This window comes from Sabethes cyaneus, chromosome 2 (assembly GCF_943734655.1).
Source record: "Sabethes cyaneus chromosome 2, idSabCyanKW18_F2, whole genome shotgun sequence".
Classification (NCBI taxonomy): domain Eukaryota; kingdom Metazoa; phylum Arthropoda; class Insecta; order Diptera; family Culicidae; genus Sabethes; species Sabethes cyaneus.
Window position 1 is genome coordinate 15,459,485 of NC_071354.1, and position 17,981 is coordinate 15,477,465.

The following is a 17,981-nucleotide window of genomic DNA, read 5'->3' on the forward strand; positions in this document are numbered from 1 at the left end:
ATAATCGAACCCATGGATTTTGAAATTCACTATCAAAGTGACTAGGCAGATTGGAATAGGTTTTGATGTTGCTTGATTCAAGCGATTTCACTGTACTGCCTAAACCAAGCAAAATTGAATTCAAATAAACGTGCCGAGTCTGCTTGCAAGTTGGGTTATCAGAGTTTTTATCAGACTTGACCGACTTACAGCGGACCTGAACCGTCATCGCGAGATGTTACGATCTCTAAAACACAATTCTCTCATTGCACTTCCTGATACTAAATTCAATATTAATATTAGTACACACCAATTATCATCTTTACAAGCGGAAACGGGAAGTGTGATAAAGTTACATAACCTGATTACTGTAAGTACAACCAATAAAGATAGTTTCATGGTGATATACAGTACATCTATGAAACTAGTCTAGTTGTGCTAGTCAAAGATTAACACATGACATGCAATATTTGCCAATGATTCGAGCGCTGTTTAAAATGGACTTGTTTAGATCCGTTGTGGAACAAAAGTTGATAATTATTAATAACTAGGTGCATGCTGGAATGTACATCAACTTGTAGACTGAGATTCAATTAAAATTTATCGTATAAATTTATTTTCCTTTCAATGAAATAAGTACATTTTTATCAACCAACGAATTCATGTCCTTCACCATAATACAAAACAACTGTTTAATTTCACTTTACTTTTTGGACTTTTTCTTCTCTTTCGGTTCCTCTTCGCTGTCGCTATCGGATGATTCGGAATGTGACCGCTTTTGGGCGGCGGATTTAGCTAAACTGGAACAGTAGGTCTTCAGCTTGTCTACATTGGGACTGTACGCCCAGCTTATCATTTTCAGGTGCGTTTCCGTCGGTTTACCGTTCGAATCGAACAGTTTTTCGCTCGATTGTTTAACTTTTTCCTTCAACTTTAGTAGATTCTTATTACGCACGATATCCCAACTGGTACTGTCGTTAGCTTTTGGTGCTTTCGTTCGTAGATGTTTGTAGTTGCCTTTGGCAACCTTGTCGTAGCATTCGACAAACTCTGCCGCCAGCTTATCTGTGGTGAATTCCTTTAGACAGGGTTTGATTAGCTCGATCGACAGGTACGCCATGTTTTGCTTCGATCGTTCTTCACTGTCGAAAGTTTCCAGGAAATCTTCGAACAGAGCCACTGCCTCCTTGATGGCTTTGATCTTATCTTCATTTTTAGTAGACGGTAAAACACGCTTGGCGCTGCCAAGCAGGCCTTTGATAGCGAGCTTTTGGTAGTCGGGATCGCGACCCTCTAGGATTCTGTAAAGATATGATAGAAAAAAGCGATTTAAGTTTAACTAGCGAAAGAAACTACTACTTGAGAGTTTTTTCTGCAGCCTCCTTATCCTTGAAACCGAGACCCGCAACAGTTTCCACCTTATCATCGCTGTCCTTGGGTTTTGCATTTTTCGAAGAGCTATTGGAATTTTCTTCGATCCAGCTTTCAAACACCTGGATGGCTTCCTGGATGTTTTTGACCTTCTCTGCCGCTTTGGTAACTGAAAAAATAAACTAATGTTTAAAAATTGGGAGCAATTAAACAGCACTTTCAAGCAGCAATTTCAGCAACAGAATAATGAAGTTAAGTAACAGGCTGATTTTTTGTATCAAGATAGTTTATCAAGATAAGGTTTTGTTAGTACAAATTATAAATTAAATTATTCAGAAATAGTGAACTAAAAATTTTACTATAACTATTAATAATAAAAACAAATTATGAAAGTGACCAAATGGAAAACTGTTATTTACCGAATATCGGAAAGTATAAATAAATCTGAAAGAACGACAACACTGTTCGCAGCTTGGAAAACTTGATAAACAGCCAGTAACCAGCTGATGTTTGCTTTCGAGAGAACTGTCAACATTGAGCGCACCATAGTGAGAGAGAGAGAGTGTATAAAACGCCGGCAATGTGTCGTTTAATATGCAGCCAGCATGGCCTTCGCCATCAAATGGCTCACAAATCATCGCAATCATCATCGTCAACAGCTTCAAGCCAAGCATGATTGCGTGTGCTTAAAAATAGAGATTATTTCACGACCAGTAATTTTGAATATACAAATAAATTAAAAGTATGATCTTATTATATTGATGTATTAATGCTTAGTTTAGATTTCTAATAAAACAAAATAATTCAATAAACGGGCACTACTACATATTTTCATCTACCTGTGGTGACCCAAAAAAAAAGGTATTCAAATGACATCACCTCGCGAACTAGAACCGGTTCTGGCGAAATCCAAAAATAAACCCTGACCCTTACTATCGAAAATCTATTACTTACGCGTCAGCACCCGTTTGGCCCTTCCGAGCAGACCTCGAACGGTCAACACTTGATATTTATGGTCTTCACTCTTCAGCAATTCCAGCGATTCTTCTGCCTTGGCCTTGTCCTTAAAACCGTATTTCGATTCTTCCTTCGACATGATGATGCGGCGGCGGCGCGGTGGTTTTGGGTCGGTGTGAAAGGTTGAACGGGAGGTAGGTAGGGTTTCTAAATTCGATTCGAGCTGACCGAAATAGTAAATAGTTGCAACTGCTGGCGAGCGCGGTTCAAGCTATACTAAGTTGTTGTGATGTCTGAAGTCGACCAACAGCCACCCGATGATCGCAACTTATTGTGCGAATAAGAGCGGAGAAAAAACAACTTGGCGAGTTGATTTTCTTGTGGAAACGTGAGCCGAGAGGCGGCCGGCATTCCGTGTGATGTCATTTTTAGTTTTAGAAATGGAACAAAGTTCGTCGCTCAAAGCGGGTGAGATAAGTATATTCGGAAGAGAAGTGTTACTACGGAAGTGTAGTATACACAACACAAATGTTAGATTGGTTCGATTATAAGTTGGTATGGGATAGGCACAGAAAAACATCGTAATTAAAATTATTTCGATTGCCAGCTAACAATATGTTGGTTAGTTGACATCATTTGAGTGAAGCTCTTCGACAAATATTTCGGATGTTTTTATTATCGTTCAGATACCTAATGACAATTGATGATTATTTAGTTAGGTAAATAATACATTTCCCTGTGAAACGAAAGAGAAGCAGTGATAAAATTTTTATATCAATAAATTATTTATTTAGAGCTTAGAAAAATGCTAAAATTTTTATTAGGAGCAAACTCAAGAAGACAAGTGAATCGGCCATTAATTAGTCTAGCTATAAAATTGAATATCTGTCAAAGAAATAATCGAAGTTTTCATGGTTAAAAGTCCGGTATAGAACTGAACTAGTTTTGTTCCATCTCGTGGCATCAATTTTTTTAAATGAGCAATATTTTCTAATCAGTTTAAGTCAACAATTGTTGCGATAGGGCGTTCGGTGTAGTGGCAACTCGCGGTTAACGATAAAACATATATTTGTACGAAAATTAACTACATGAAATAAAAGGTGCTCCGCGAGCTGCTGCTATCGCAATAAGAATGATGAAACATGATGGCCGTCACCGGATAAGAATGATCGCACACCGAGAGCCGCGGTAGCGTCTGTCACGTTGACGGCTGTCAACTGAAGAGTCCCACTGGTAACTTCGGTGCTGTCATTTAACTGTTGGTGGGATGCCTTCCCAACACCTCCCCCTTTTAGAACAGGTGATACGGATCGTACCTCGCAGGCTGCCTTCGCAATCTCGAAGACTGGCGAGTAGGAATCGGTTGCTGCAGTTGATTGCTAAGGGGAGTTCGATGACGTCGACGGATAACCTGTGGCTGCAGGCCTGATTGGAGAATGGCCGGCAAGTCCGTTTCCTCGGCTTCCGGCTCAAGTGTAGGACGTAGACCCCAACTGTCCAGGAGAATAGACAACGGTACTTGCACGCTACTCGGTGTCGTTTCAGTTTCTGCATCACTTTCAGCTAATTGACGAGTCCGCAGTTGGTTGCAGTGGGATCGGATAAGATTCTGCTTTGATGGTAGCCAGATGTTATACATCACCCGACCGATGCGCTCGATCACTATACCAGGTTGCCAGGTCCACTTATTTGCTGCATAAACCTTAGCCCAGATGTGATCTTGTTGATTGTAACACCGAGCTTTCGCTCCGTGCTTCCGGTTAAATTGCTTTTCCTGAGCAGTACTCGGCAACTTGTGGTACGGCGTAGGCGGGCGAAGTAGCTCCAAGGACGTACGGATAGTTCGTCCATACATCAGGTCAGCGGGAGATTTCCCACCAGGTGCGCTGCGACAGGGTGTGGTTCTGTAGCACAGAAGAAAGGTGTCTATGGCTTCGTCGAGGGTTTCCCCTCCTGCGATGATTTTCTTAAGCGAACGTTTAAACGTGTCGACAAACCTCTCAGCTAATCCATTTGATTGCGGATGAAAAGGCGCTGTTTTCAGATGCACGATACCATTTTTGTCGCAGTACGACTCGAAGTGGTCACTGGTGAGCCGCGTCTTATTATCAGTAACCAGTGTTTCCGGCTGACCGTACCTTGCAAAGATGTCATGAAGGATTCGCAAGGTTGCTGTGGTGGTAATCTCCTCGATTCGTATCACTTCAGGCCATTTTGTGTACGAGTTAACCTGAATGAGAAAATAGTTCCCATCTAGCGGACCGGTGTAGTCTAGATGTAGGCGCTGCCACGGTTTTGTCGGTGGGGGCCAGGGTTCCATGGTAGTCTTCCTGTCTGTTTTGTTACGCACACCCATTTTCGTGGTACATACGTCGGGGAAACGGGCCCGGAGATCGGAAACATCCTGAGTCTGCTGAATGGCAACTTGGTTGCAGAGTGCAGTGATCGGTTGATTCCATAGACCGAACTGGTCCATCAGATCTATGCCCTCTCTGGTGATGTTGTTGAGGGTTATGCTACACTGCAGCTCGTAAACGATGTCGAGCGGCTTCCCAGACGCTGTTTTGGTTTGGCACAATGCTGGCTGTGCTCTTGGCCGACCAAGTTTGATCCAAGACTGGTGCGAAATGACTGATATGTCCGACCCAGTATCCAGTTGCAGCCGGAGAGGGACACCATTGAGCTGCACGTCGATGAATTTCCGACTTTGATGGATGTTCCGCACTGTCACCGTTTTTGTTGACTGCTCACGGTTTCTTTTCTTCCTGTGTTTCATGGGGTTGCGCTTGCTCGGAACGCTGTTCGATGATTTCGATGAAAAGCATGCGCAATACCCCTCTCGATGACCGCGCTTACCGCAGTCGCGACACTTATGATCGCGGAAGCGGCAGTTCTTGCTGAAGTGCATCCCTCCGCAAGACCAACAAGGTGTTTTAGGTTGATCCTGCGACGGTGTACTGCTGGTTGATCGATGCCTAGACTGCTGCTGGTTGCGATGAACGAAATTCACAGTCGGCGGGTTTTCCACCATAACGGTATCCATTTTGAGGTTAACCAGGTTATTACATTGCTCGACCACTTGTTGAAGAGTGAGATCCGCAGCTTCGTTTAGCTTGTTAATTAGCCGCATCCTGATTTCAGCGTCCTGCTTTGATTTGAGGCCACACACAAACGTCAGGCACTTGAATTGCTCTTCGGTGAGCTCTGACAGTTTGAAGTCGACGCAGGATTTGTTCACCCTACATGAGTAGGCGAGATAATCCTCACTATCCTCCTTGGTTGTCTGGAGACAGTTGTAGCGCCGGCGAAAGATGGAAGTGGACGCACCGAACAGAGATTTTAGCTTTTCTACCGTTTCAGTGAAGGTGAATTCACGAGCGAGTTTAGGTAAAATGAAGCTATTGTAGCGCTCGTGGTTCGGTGGGCTCAATTTGCGTAGGAGGAGTCGTACCTTAGCAGCGTCGTCCAGCTTGTCGGCATCCTTATCGAAAAGATCACTGTAGCGAGAAAACCACGCGTCGAATGTGTGTCCGCTTTCCTTTTCGTACGCGAATTCCACCATGTTGCTTGCCAGGGAATCCAGTATGGTTTCATCGCGAGACAGCTTTGAAATGGCAACCTGCGTGGCGGAAAGCTGCTGTGAAAGCTGCGCCATGAGCGCGTGCTGGTTGTTCAGGATCTGTATTATAGCATCCGTGACGCTTGGTTGTTGCGGAACTCCAGCACTTCCTAATGCCTGATTGGTCGCCATCGCGATTTTTTCCTCGTGCTACTCCGACTCACTAAATCACTATTTCATTCGAAAAACGCGCTAATTTCGGTATAACTCCGCCACTATCTCGTCGCCACTGTTGCGATAGGGCGTTCGGTGTAGTGGCAACTCGCGGTTAACGATAAAACATATATTTGTACGAAAATTAACTACATGAAATAAAAGGTGCTCCGCGAGCTGCTGCTATCGCAATAAGAATGATGAAACATGATGGCCGTCACCGGATAAGAATGATCGCACACCGAGAGCCGCGGTAGCGTCTGTCACGTTGACGGCTGTCAACTGAAGAGTCCCACTGGTAACTTCGGTGCTGTCATTTAACTGTTGGTGGGATGCCTTCCCAACAACAATATAAATATACATTGCGACAGAACAATAACATTATTTGTAAAAATAACAACTCTAAACAGTTACACAAACACAAACGATAGCAGCGAGAATAACAGAAAAATTAAAAGAGGTTTAGACTTTTGAATGCTCTAGAAAGTATAATAAGTATCAATTCTTAGTCAGGAAATATGAATCACTATAATCACAGGTGGCAAACAACTGTTAAAGAAAGGCCATAGAGAAACGATGCAAGAATCAGTCTGTCTAGATCAGAAACGATTAAGCAAAATAAATGAAAGCTGCACGCTTTTGATTGAATGTTTATATGCAACAGGTCAAAATTGCACATGCGTCCAGGTAGTATCAGCATGCACATCAGGTCAATGATGTGATTTACTGTTGGGATGTTATTCTATCTCCCATATGGTCTAGTGGCTAGGATATCTGGCTTTCACCCAGAAGGCCCGGGTTCGATTCCCGGTATGGGAAGCAAAGTTTATTTTAGTGGATTATTTATTTTAAACTTCTGCTGTTGAGTGTACCATTGTTTTCTGCGTAACTATACAAAAAAAAAAACAAAAACAAACAATCTCTAGGTGATTTCTCCAATTTTTCAGAACAAGAAAATCAGAATCAAGACACAACCGTATAGTGTGTCCTCCGAGCCTCCATTTTTAGTCTGGCGTAGACTGCCTCCGCTGTCTCAAGGTTTATAGTAATGATGTCGATGTCTTCTGCGAAGGCTAGGAGTTGGTCGAAGATCGTTCCTCTCGTTTCTACGCCCGCTCGCCAGATCTTACCTTCAATAGCGATGTTAAATGACATACAGAAGTGTCCCCGAACGACCCACGTAACACATCATTCGCTCCAGGTTAGATTTGATCAGCCGCGTCAGTTCCTCCGGAAAACTGTACTCATGAATTATTTGCCATAGATGTTCGCACTCGATTGTATCGTATGCTGCCCAGAAATCTACGAAAACATGCTGCGTGGGTACGTTGTACCCCGGACATTTCTGTAGGATTTGTAGGAGAGTAAAAATTTGATCCGTAGTAGCAAGGGACCCCATAAAACCCGTCTAGTACTGCCCTGTAATTTCTCTTGCTATTGAGGATAGACGACGCAGCAAAATCTGGAAGAGAACCTTGGCAGTCTGTAGGCGGCATTGACCAGCGTTATGCCGCGGTCATTACAGCAGTATAGCCGATTGCCTTTTTTGTAGATGGGACAGTCCACTCCTCTGGTGGGTACGAAATAGGGAAGGCGGAAGGCAAACAAGAGAGCGACCAATACAGCTTTTGCCATCTCAAACCCCTACTAGCGCCTCCACGTGGCGATACTCGGTAATGCTCTATTGAGTAGCTAAGCTAGGAGGTGCGATGCTGCGTGGTTGCCGGCTGCCTGATTTCAAAATTGCGATTTTGGGCAGCCGGCTGAGCCACACGGCAAGGTGAGCCTAAAATGTTATTCTAATGATTTGTTTTGTTTTAGCTCATCAAGCAGCTCCTACTGTACAGTGAAAACTTAGGCCGTGATAAGTTTAAATAATGCACATGGATATCACAAGGGAAAATTTAATTAATTATTGGATATTAGATGCCCTAATGGAAACTGAAAGACGCAATTGAGGGATTTCACGCCAACTCGTCTATGGAGTTGGTAGCACACTCTCAGAATTCAATGAAATTTTGTGTGTGTAAAGAGTTCGTGTAAATAAGCAACTTGCTAAAGTGCTATAACTTTGGAAGTACTGAACTTGTTTTTTTCCCAGAAAGGACTTAAAAAAATTTTTGTTACGAAAACTGTTTTCTCTTCAATTTAACCTTTTTGCAATGTATGGCAGATTTGTAGACCATATAATTATCTATCTTCTAAAAAATTTTCATCAATTTTCGAGATGGCGTTTTTTTGGAAATTTTAGTTTTTTAGATTTTTAGTTTTTGAAATGCTATTTTTCAGTGTTGAAATTAATTTTTAAATTTTTCGGTATTTTTTATGAAAATTCAGAACATTCACGCATAGACCATTTTTTTGTAGGTCCTATAGTTTTCGAGTTAAATTTTTTATTAAAAAAAGACAAATAAATTGCGCCCTTTCCAAAAGTTAGTCTAGAGCAATTGTGAAAAAACTAAGTATGCAAAGTTGCTTATTGGCCTTGCCAGCGTTGAAAGAGATTTCGTAGGCTGCTCGCACTTACAGGAAATCCTGTGCCGAACTGTCAACGCGTGAGTGTTGACAAAAGCAAAAATACTTCTCGTTCTTTTGTTCTCACGCAAAACCCTGAACAATATCAGCAACGCTGGCAAGGCCAATTTACATGAACTCTTTACACACACAAAGTTTCATTGAATTCTGAGAGGGTCGTGCAAATCTTTGGTCGAATTGGCGTGAAATCCGTCAATTATATTTTATTCGACGGATTGCTGGTGAGATTGTTCTATTTTTTGCCTGTATATGCTCCATTTCATTTTATATTTACGCTTATATATTCATATCGTATATTACTGGGTACATGAGCACCTATGAGAATTGCGAGAGTCTTTGCGCATCCTCCTAAAGTAGGTGTTCTACAATCGTAAGGACATGACCATACCATATCAGCCACCCATGGCCATGGTGTGTACGGCTGTCTATGCTATGGGACAATCCACTCCTCTGGTAGTTTCTTTCCACCTAAATCTTTGAAATTATCTAGTGAAATGCCATTGTTAGCGGTTCTTAGCCATTTTTGTAGAGTTCTGTCGGGAGTCGGTCCTTTCCGGCGGATCTATTATTCTTTAGTTGACCGATTTCTCGTTGGATCGGCGTTAGCCTACCAGCTGGCGACGATAAAGACATTTCTTACGTCGATTATTATAACGGCTCTAAAATGACCCTCTTTTCGCTTCTGTTTGGATGATTTCTTAACTCGTTAGACCACTACCTGGATAGCATCCATCGTGGACTTCCCTTTTCGTAATCCAAACTGCATGTTTGCTATCGTTTACCTTCCGTGTTAACGTAGAATTTTCCGCATGTATCCAATAGACATATTGGCCAATATGAAGCTGGAATCCCCGAAAAATTCTCTCCGGCTCCGGCTTCGGCAACAACACTAGCTTCTGATTCTATCAGTCTAGGAAGCTACCAACATCCAGATAGTTCTGCAAAATTGTCCTGAACATGTACGGGAATGCTTGGATCACTGTGTTTAGTGGTGAGCCGGGCGCCTTCTTAATAGTCAGCCTTCTAGCCTAACTACTGGCATCGCGAGAAACTTGAAGACTTGTCCCTACTAGCACGGTTGTTACAAAGTAGTTGTAGTAACCGAATTACGACTGTTTTCAGTTGTAATCCGGTTGCTTCAACTAAATGGACTTGAAGTATTCTACTTGGGGTTGGTGTCTCGGCACAATTTCTTGTTAGCAAGTGCTGTTACATTGCTTTATGTTCCGTTGCAATGCCATCCTGGTCGCTCTGAATACCTCGCTATGCTCTGTTCAGATCTACTGCAGTTCTTGCACGCCAGACGCATCATCTGGCTTTGAGGCATCTTGCGCAATGGTTGCTGGATGTCTCGTTGTACGAGTAAGCTTGACGTGAAGCTGCTCCATGATCCATTTTGGAGGTGCGTAACGTAACACCACAAAACCTTTATATGAAGTCGAAACCACTACTTGTATCGGTGGCGGGTTTGACCAGTAAATTATAAAATAGTGGTTTTCACCGTATTCCCGACACGACTTGGATCTATTCGGACCTTCACAGCTTCGTATCTGAGGCCCGAAGCCCTAGAACTTGGCCACGCGAGGAATGTCTTTACTCAACCTTTTTTTTTCCATGTGTGGACTCATTACTGCGACCAGTATAGTTGATCTATTGTAATATCGCCCGGGTGTTTGCTGTATGACCTGCACTGCATTTCTTTTTGCTATAATCGCTATTGAGTGAGCGATATGCTTATTTTAAATTGTATGCGTGCTTGCGTGTATTGGGGTTTACCCTTCCTTCAAAGCTTGATCTACTTTACCCACTTATTCCTCGCTGCCAGCACTATCCCATATTATAGCCGTCCCTGGCGAGGACTCAATCGTACCTCTGACCAGTACACTTAACTATAGGAGGGACATTTACACTGTCAAGAGGCTTCAGAGGATAAATATAGAATTCAGCACGAAGGAAGGGTAAATGGAGAGGCCTGAGAATAAACCCATGCTAAAGTCACTTGACATCGAATGGCTTGATTCTACTAAGATTCGAACCCACGACCTTACTCAACCTTAATTTAGCCTTTTTTGGCAAATCGCCGCCGTCTAAGTTTCGCCATAGGCATTGTGCCTTCAGTGCATTTTTCGGCTCCTGTTCATGTTTTCATGTTCGCTTCAACAACTAGACCTAGAGCATCAACTTTGCTTCTCTCACGCCGAGGCCTGCGCTTCTTGTGTTCTCATTTCTTCAATCGATTTTGTTTCTGCTTCTGCTTGTCCTTCTGGTGTTCGACTATACGCCACCTGGTTCCTAGGTCGCTTCTTTCAGTCTTTTATCCAAACGTGAATACAGATTTGAAGGTCCTCCAAGCGTCTTTTAAGCAGTTAGTCTCACGTTTCACGTTTAACTGCAGCCATTGCTGATTTTATGCTTGGGACTAGCTGCTTTATTTGCATGTGAACGTTATTTGTGTCCCTGACAATCTCATAAAGCTCATCGATTTCCACTTCATCCTTTCTTGTTCATGAAAAACCTTTAGTGTACAACGCAGATTCCATATCATAGACATTACTTACCAATTTAAAGCTAAAACTTTCCTGATGATTAGATCAATAAACGTAAATATTTTTTACATGGGCGATATGTGACCTGTTAAAGAATACCGCGTAAAAATTCTGCGTTAAAATTATCGTAAAAATAAACCGTGTTATTTCAAAAAGCGTCGTAAAAATAATCCGTGTTATTTCGAAAATCGTCGAAGGAGAAATCGCGTTTAATTCAAAATCGTAAAAATATGCCGTGTAAAAATGACTTGAGTGAAATAACATTCTTTCAAATAACTGCTTTAAACAGACAGGAATTTCGGACAGCCTTCAATGAACAAGTGCCCCAATGTCATCTCCTTAACAAACTAATTCTTTCTTTTTATTTCCTATGTGTCAATTTGAAGTAATCCCTTATTACATATTGAATTTCAGCTGTTCAGCACGCACTTCCGCACAGTTTGTCCGTAGTCATAGCTCTTAGTCAGTTATCCTATATTTGCAACTCGTTTTTTTTGTTTTGGTTTGGTTTAAATAGATAATAACGACCTCAATTGATAGCATCATGCTAGGAAATCGTCGAGGGTTTAGTTCTGCAACGTTGTTATAGTTAACGGGGTTAAATAAGACATGCTAGAAAAGTGGGTCAATTTAAATTAAACAGAAACGGAATTGTTTACGTTAGGCGTAAATAGTCATTTCCTTTCATAGTTTGAGTATGAGTATGAATCATAAACAATGTCAAATCTAAATGAACATTGTGGAAACTTTTCTAAAAGCTCAGGTTACATATCTTTTTGTCTTACAGGCGGTCGTTAGGGGTGTGCTCTAGGTGCTAATTTTATGGCGGAAAAATTTACAATAGCTTACACTTCTTTTCTTCCTCTATTGAACTTTATACACAATCTTCGCGGAAAGTGTGCACACTTTCCATTTTTTTTCTCTAGGAAAATCAATTTCTTAACTCTGGGAAACTCAGTTTCAATCCTCTAAGGTGCTATTATATAATAACATTTTTACTTTTCACCCGGGTCGGGCAAAATCTGCAATAGTTTTCTTTTCTGAAAATATTTCTAAGCCACAGTTGCTGTTATAAGATAAGGATTTTCGTTTTTTTTTGTTTTCAATATTTGGTTTACTGATAGCGTTTTTACTTTGTGTTGTAATTTTAAGCGATTTCAATGCCTCTAGATTGATTAAATCCAACAGAACTAGTAAGTTGACTGAAATCACATGCACTTTCGGGATGGAATTTTTTTTGTTTCTAATGGTAAATGCCAAGCTTATAAACTTTGCAACAATTTAGTTATAGCGTGTATGTTTATCGAAGCAATTGACGCAAGGAATTGGTTTCTGCTAACTATTTTAATTTCTGTTGGTTTGTTAGTCTTATACAGTGTATAGTGAATTTTGCTTGATTTTTGAAGTGTTTTTTATTCGGTTATTTGTGTGACGTGCAAGATGGATTGTTTATGTTCGAGCAATGATTCTGTTCTGTTCAGATTGACCTGTTCACCGGTTTTCCTTATCGCCAATCGTATGTTTCACATCTAATGGAACCAATTTTTTAATAAAGTACAATGGAAGAAATGCTTGTTTTATACTTCAATGATTTCGCTAGATTTGGTAAACAGTTGTCTGTTCGTTTCACATCTGCTGTAAGTGGTTTTGGGGGAAAATAGTGAGAGATAAATGAAATTGTTTGGCCTTTCGATATGAAACCTATCTTTGTCCAGCAAATAATTTTCACACCACCTATAACTAACTGTTGACGTCAAAACTACCAAGAATTCGTGTTTTATTCACAAAGTTATGTGAAGGGTTAGAAGTCAAACCTGCCGGTTGAAATACAACTGTATTATTCTCTTTACGGACCATCTTATGGCTCAAGTAGAAAAAGGTAACATTCAATTTGAAATACACTAAGTTTTTTGTATGTTAGATTCGTGAATTCTGTACCGATCGTATTTTTACGTTTCCATTCGTCTTGAAACGTATAGAAACCGTACCGTACCATGTAACTTTAATGATTTTTTAAATCCTCAATTCATTCAGTCACGTTAACATTGTAATGAGAAACACAAGGGTATTTTTTGCATATGAATATACACTTAACACGTAAACAACAAAGAATTTTCGGGAGAAAAAAATCATTTAAAAGAAAACCAATAATCTCTACCATTAGATGAGCAAAACTTTTTCTCCAGTATTTTTTTTTCGCTGCAGTAAACGATGTTAATTTTTTCAATTTGTAAATCTACTTCAGAAAACGCTTCAAGAACATTTTATGACTGTGAATAGATGTTAGTGTAATATATCATTCTTAAATATGTACTATTATTAAGGGAATCGCTTCGCATTTGGCTATGTAGCTTACGAATTTCAGTTTTCAAAATGTCATTGTTCAAGGTACTCTCTTGCAGGAGTGATATATAATTTTGAATTCTATTCGTTCACTTCAGCAGCTGATGATAATATATCTTTTTTTTTGTTGTTGTTTTGTTTTGGAAATTTTCGTAACTCTTAAAACAATCACTTACTTGCTATTCTGTTTTTCTTTGTTTAAGTATAGTATTGATCACAATTTTTATTGTTTTACATCTTTTTCCTTGTGTCAGCATTATTTATTTGGTATGAACCTAACCTTTTTTTTAAGTCTCGTAACATAGGAAGGAACTCGTATGTACAACTTTATCTGTCATCCATTTGTTTTGGTTGTGGTTGTGCAATTTAGTTTTCCAGAAAAGAGAAACATTCCAAAAATGTTACTATTATTGTTAATCAAAACTGAATTTCAATACTTGGTTCAAATGAATGAACTGCGGTTTTTACTGATATTTCGTGTATTAATTTATTCTGTCGTTTTTTTACTGTAACTCTAATTCGTGTCCGTCATAAGTTGCTTTCTGTTTACTCTAACTTCAAATACTCATTTTCCTTTTTCAGTTTGATTTTTCTCTACTAACCCTAAACATCAAATTGGCTTCACAATTGTTTTTCTTCCTATAGCTTCCTATAGCTGCTAGATTTTTTATTCATAAATTATATCACTTAATAAAATACTCTGACAGAGTGGATATCTTCAAACCGAGAAGGTTATACTTTCGTAGAATATAACTTATTATAAGATTGTTAAAAATTAACTAGTTTGATACCTGTTCACTGTTCGCTTAACATACCCGAACTTGTTGTATGCATTGAATAATATCATGTTGTTGCTTATTGTTTTCGTTTTTTTGTTATCGTTAAAATCATAAAGCTTATCTTTATCAAGATGCTACTGTTCTTTTGGGGTTGATAACGATGAAATTCAGCATTTACCGTGGGCTGTAGTGGTAACTTTCAGTAATTATTGTTATCCTGTTCGGTTGGCGAAAAGCGTAGAGTCAAAATTTGTTGAATTCAAACTTAATCTTATGGGTAGTGATTACAGATTATACTACTTGGGTTGCTTTGTATACATCAAATTTCTCATGTCATTCGATATGTACAAACAAATGCTGCGAAATAATAGAAGACTGAAAACGGAAACCTAATAATCTCGTAAAAGATTGGTTAAACTTTGTACATACACAAAAATGTTTGAAGTTATCAGTGAGTAATCCTAACATCTAATATAGCTGAGCTTGGCTTGCTAAGTACTGCAAGTTTTGCTTCCTTGCGGTGGAACATATTTGCCTACCTATACCAAATCCCTAGAAATCCATAACCTCCATGCTGAACGGTTTTTTTCGCACCGGACTGGCCGCCAGCGGGTTTGCCGTCAGATGGTGCTGGTTTTTGAACTGAAACGTTTGATGGGCGGTGGCCGTGGCGGTGGCGTTGGCGGCATTTCCGGCGCTGCTGGTAGAGTTACCGGTAGAGTGCTGCTTCGAAAGCATCTTGCCGATGGTCGGCGGTTCGTCTTCGTCGTCGCTGTCGCTGCGTACATTCACCGGACCGCCCAGTGCCGGTCCACTGAAATCATCGTCGTCATCATCCTAGGAGGATAGAGAAGCGTAATTAATATTCTTGCGCTACTAGTGGTGGTGGTACGCTGCGGGCTACATTTGGAACTTTGTCGTGCAAAACTGAAATTGAACCTAAAATTCCTAAAAATTTAGTAGTGTCGTTAATCGACGATTTTTGTTTACCAGGCTAACGTAACGGAAATATAAAATGTCAACATGGGAGACAACGCTGTGGAAAAATAACATGTTTGTTTGTAAACTACTAAATATAGCATGCCAGTCCGTAGAGAATAGAGAATGTACATCTTGTATAATAATACAAAACAGCATTTTTCATAAATTCACGATTTCTCTTTTTTTAAGCAGAGAAGCTGACTTTTGTTAAACAGTAACCGATCTCTTTAAATTAATTGCAATTTTTCAAGCGCCAGGAAAAGAAAAAATGAGCTGTAGGAAACAAAAAGTTGAATTTTAAGAGGAAGTGAAAGAACTCGAGTAGAATTCATAATTCATAGAACTCGTAAAGACGAGAATATTTTTTTTGGTAAGCTGTTTCATTTAAAAAAAAAATTGTTACGCAATAACGTTATCAACAGAGTTTAACACTTCACGTAACTGAGTCGACCCATTGAACTGAGAAGAAAAATCTTCCTTGAATCTGCATGGTTAGAAAGTAGTGTTTTTTATGTTTTAGCATTCCACAGACAGTGTTACAAAATAAACATTCTATCGTTTGCAGCAATTATTTTAGCTTTAGTAGATTTGTAGACTATTTAAATGGAAATAATTTGCTGAAAAGATCTTTCATGATCCAAAACTTAAATTAGAGTATGCCAGAAAATTAATGAAACAAATTTTAGATCTTTTTAACTTGTTATGACATTTGAATTCCGGATTATTTATCTTTTGGGTTTTCAAATTTGAGTTATATTGTATTACTGCTTCTACTTTGCGTAAACTTTCCAGTGTTTTCAGGGCTTCCTTATTACACTTTTCAATTCTTTGTCATTTTGTCAATTTGAGTTTTTCGCATGTGGACTTCTTCAATGTGTTGCGATATTTGGACTTTCCTACATATCGGCCTTCGTATTTTTACTTGCTAACCCGTCGATTCTTTGTTTCTTCTGCTTTTAGATTTATTGATTTTTAGATTCCACAACGTTTCCACTGTTCTGTAATTTTACTTTTCGACTACAGTATTGTTCCGGAGGGGCTGATATCCTCCGTGAGTTTTGGGCTGCTATAATTGAAAAACTGATATAATCGGGAAAAAAATGTTTGCTTAAAGTATGCCAAGTTTACGTTTACCATTAAATTATGTTCTATCTTTTTGCATTATTAGGGTGGTCATGTTTCCACACATTGTAATGATTAAAAAAAGTTTTAAATGCGTACCAGAAACACGAAGAAATACTTTTGAGGATATAATCAGATACAGATAACTGATTTTGTTGTACTTATATGTGTGAGTTGTTTGCTCTGCCTCCCTTTGCCAGCTTAAGAAATATTTGAGCTCAAAGAAGTACTATTTTTCACCGAAAAAGCTCAATATTTCGAAAAGTTTAGAAAATAGCGTATAATGATGTTCCATTGAAACGTTGATTTTAGTAAGATAAATAACTTTCTAGAACACTACGAATGCGTAAACATTGAACAGAATAATTTATAGATAAAAACTGTTTTTAAGGGTTTGTCCACAAGTAAAGTTTCATAGCTAATTTTTATAAAGAGACACAGCTATAATGTTATTAACAAAGTTGTTTGTATTGATATTTAGTGCATCTTTGCTGAACACATCAAAGCTGTATCTCGAATATGTGTTCGTATTTCACTTTTACGGGGACTACTCACAAAATGGTTTTCCTGTCAAACGAAGGGTTTTTTTATACCAAGATATATTGCCAAAGACACCATATGCGAAAGATCTCGTGTTTCATCATAATCTCACGTGATCACACATTTTGCTGTTTGGACTACTGTGCAGCCTGGTCCATAAGGGGTTAAAACGCTTGAAACGCGCATTTGGCTGACCACATGGGAATCATTAAATAACTTAAAAAGAAGAAACAAAACATTTATTTTTGGAGCTGATATAATCTGAAAAAGCAGTCGGGGATAGATATAATCGGGAGTTGATATAATCGGAACCATACTGTATTTGACTTTCGATTCATGTAGCTTTTTCTTCTTCGATTCGGCGGCTTATCAATTTCAGGGTTTTTCAAACTTTTGAGTTTTTTCTTTTATTATCAATTTCGGATTCTTTTGTTGCCTTCACGACTTCTGAACTTTTCTCTATCTCTTTTCGGTTTTTCAGCTTGTTACTATCAAAATGTTATTTAGCATTTTCAATTTTGAATTTTTGAGTTTTCTTATTTCTAGCTGTTCTTCTTCTGGATTTTTTGATTATTTACGATTTGGTTTTTAGAGGTCCTTTGTCCTTTTGTCGCTTTTCTTCATTTCGATTTCGTCGATTTTGAGCTTTTTATTTATCTAGTTTTCTATTTTCAATTGTTATTGCTTATTCGTTTTTTTGGCATCACGACATACAATTCACATTTCAAAATTTGACTCATTAGCTACTAGAATATTTAATATTTTATTTTTTTTAAGTTTTAGATTTACTGACTTTTTAACAGTTTGATATTTTTAAATTTAGATATTTTAAACTATTAAATATTTGATACTTTTAACATTATAAAAATTTAAAATCTCAAGATTTTCGAAATTTTAGAGCTTTGAAATTTTAAATATTTTTTTTTATTATATACTAGCTGACCCGACAAACTTCGTATTGCCAAAAATGAGACTGTGCTACCCTCCCCCCCCCCCCCGCAGTGGCCGGAGCTTCCGACGGCAGGTCGCTGACAAAACCCGCGGCTTGCGCTCGTC

The 17,981-nt window shown here is 39.2% G+C and overlaps 2 protein-coding genes and 1 non-coding gene across 9 annotated transcripts in view; 1 reads left to right on the plus strand and 2 right to left on the minus strand.

Moving 5' to 3' along the window:
• Positions 1-588: 588 nt before the first annotated feature.
• On the minus strand, positions 589-2,556 carry LOC128737327 (uncharacterized). The gene is made up of 3 exons (XM_053831943.1): positions 2,305-2,556; positions 1,339-1,519; positions 589-1,280 (listed from the first exon to the last, which is right to left on the minus strand). Exons 1-3 carry the CDS (start codon positions 2,444-2,446, stop codon positions 683-685), a joined length of 921 nt encoding a protein of 306 aa, XP_053687918.1. The 5' UTR covers positions 2,447-2,556; the 3' UTR covers positions 589-682.
• A 4,270-nt stretch (positions 2,557-6,826) lies between these two features.
• Trnae-uuc (transfer RNA glutamic acid (anticodon UUC)) lies at positions 6,827-6,898 on the plus strand. The gene has a single exon. It is a non-coding gene; the product is annotated as a tRNA-Glu (tRNA).
• A 4,603-nt stretch (positions 6,899-11,501) lies between these two features.
• Positions 11,502-17,981, minus strand: part of LOC128738398 (sodium-dependent neutral amino acid transporter B(0)AT3) — a 60,601-nt gene continuing 54,121 nt past the window's right edge. For all 7 annotated transcript variants that reach the window (XM_053833492.1, XM_053833489.1, XM_053833488.1 and 4 more), the window contains one exon: positions 11,502-15,119. In XM_053833492.1, coding sequence (XP_053689467.1) covers positions 14,835-15,119 — 285 coding nt within the window. In that variant the 3' untranslated portion in view covers positions 11,502-14,834. The remainder of the gene's footprint in view (positions 15,120-17,981) is intronic.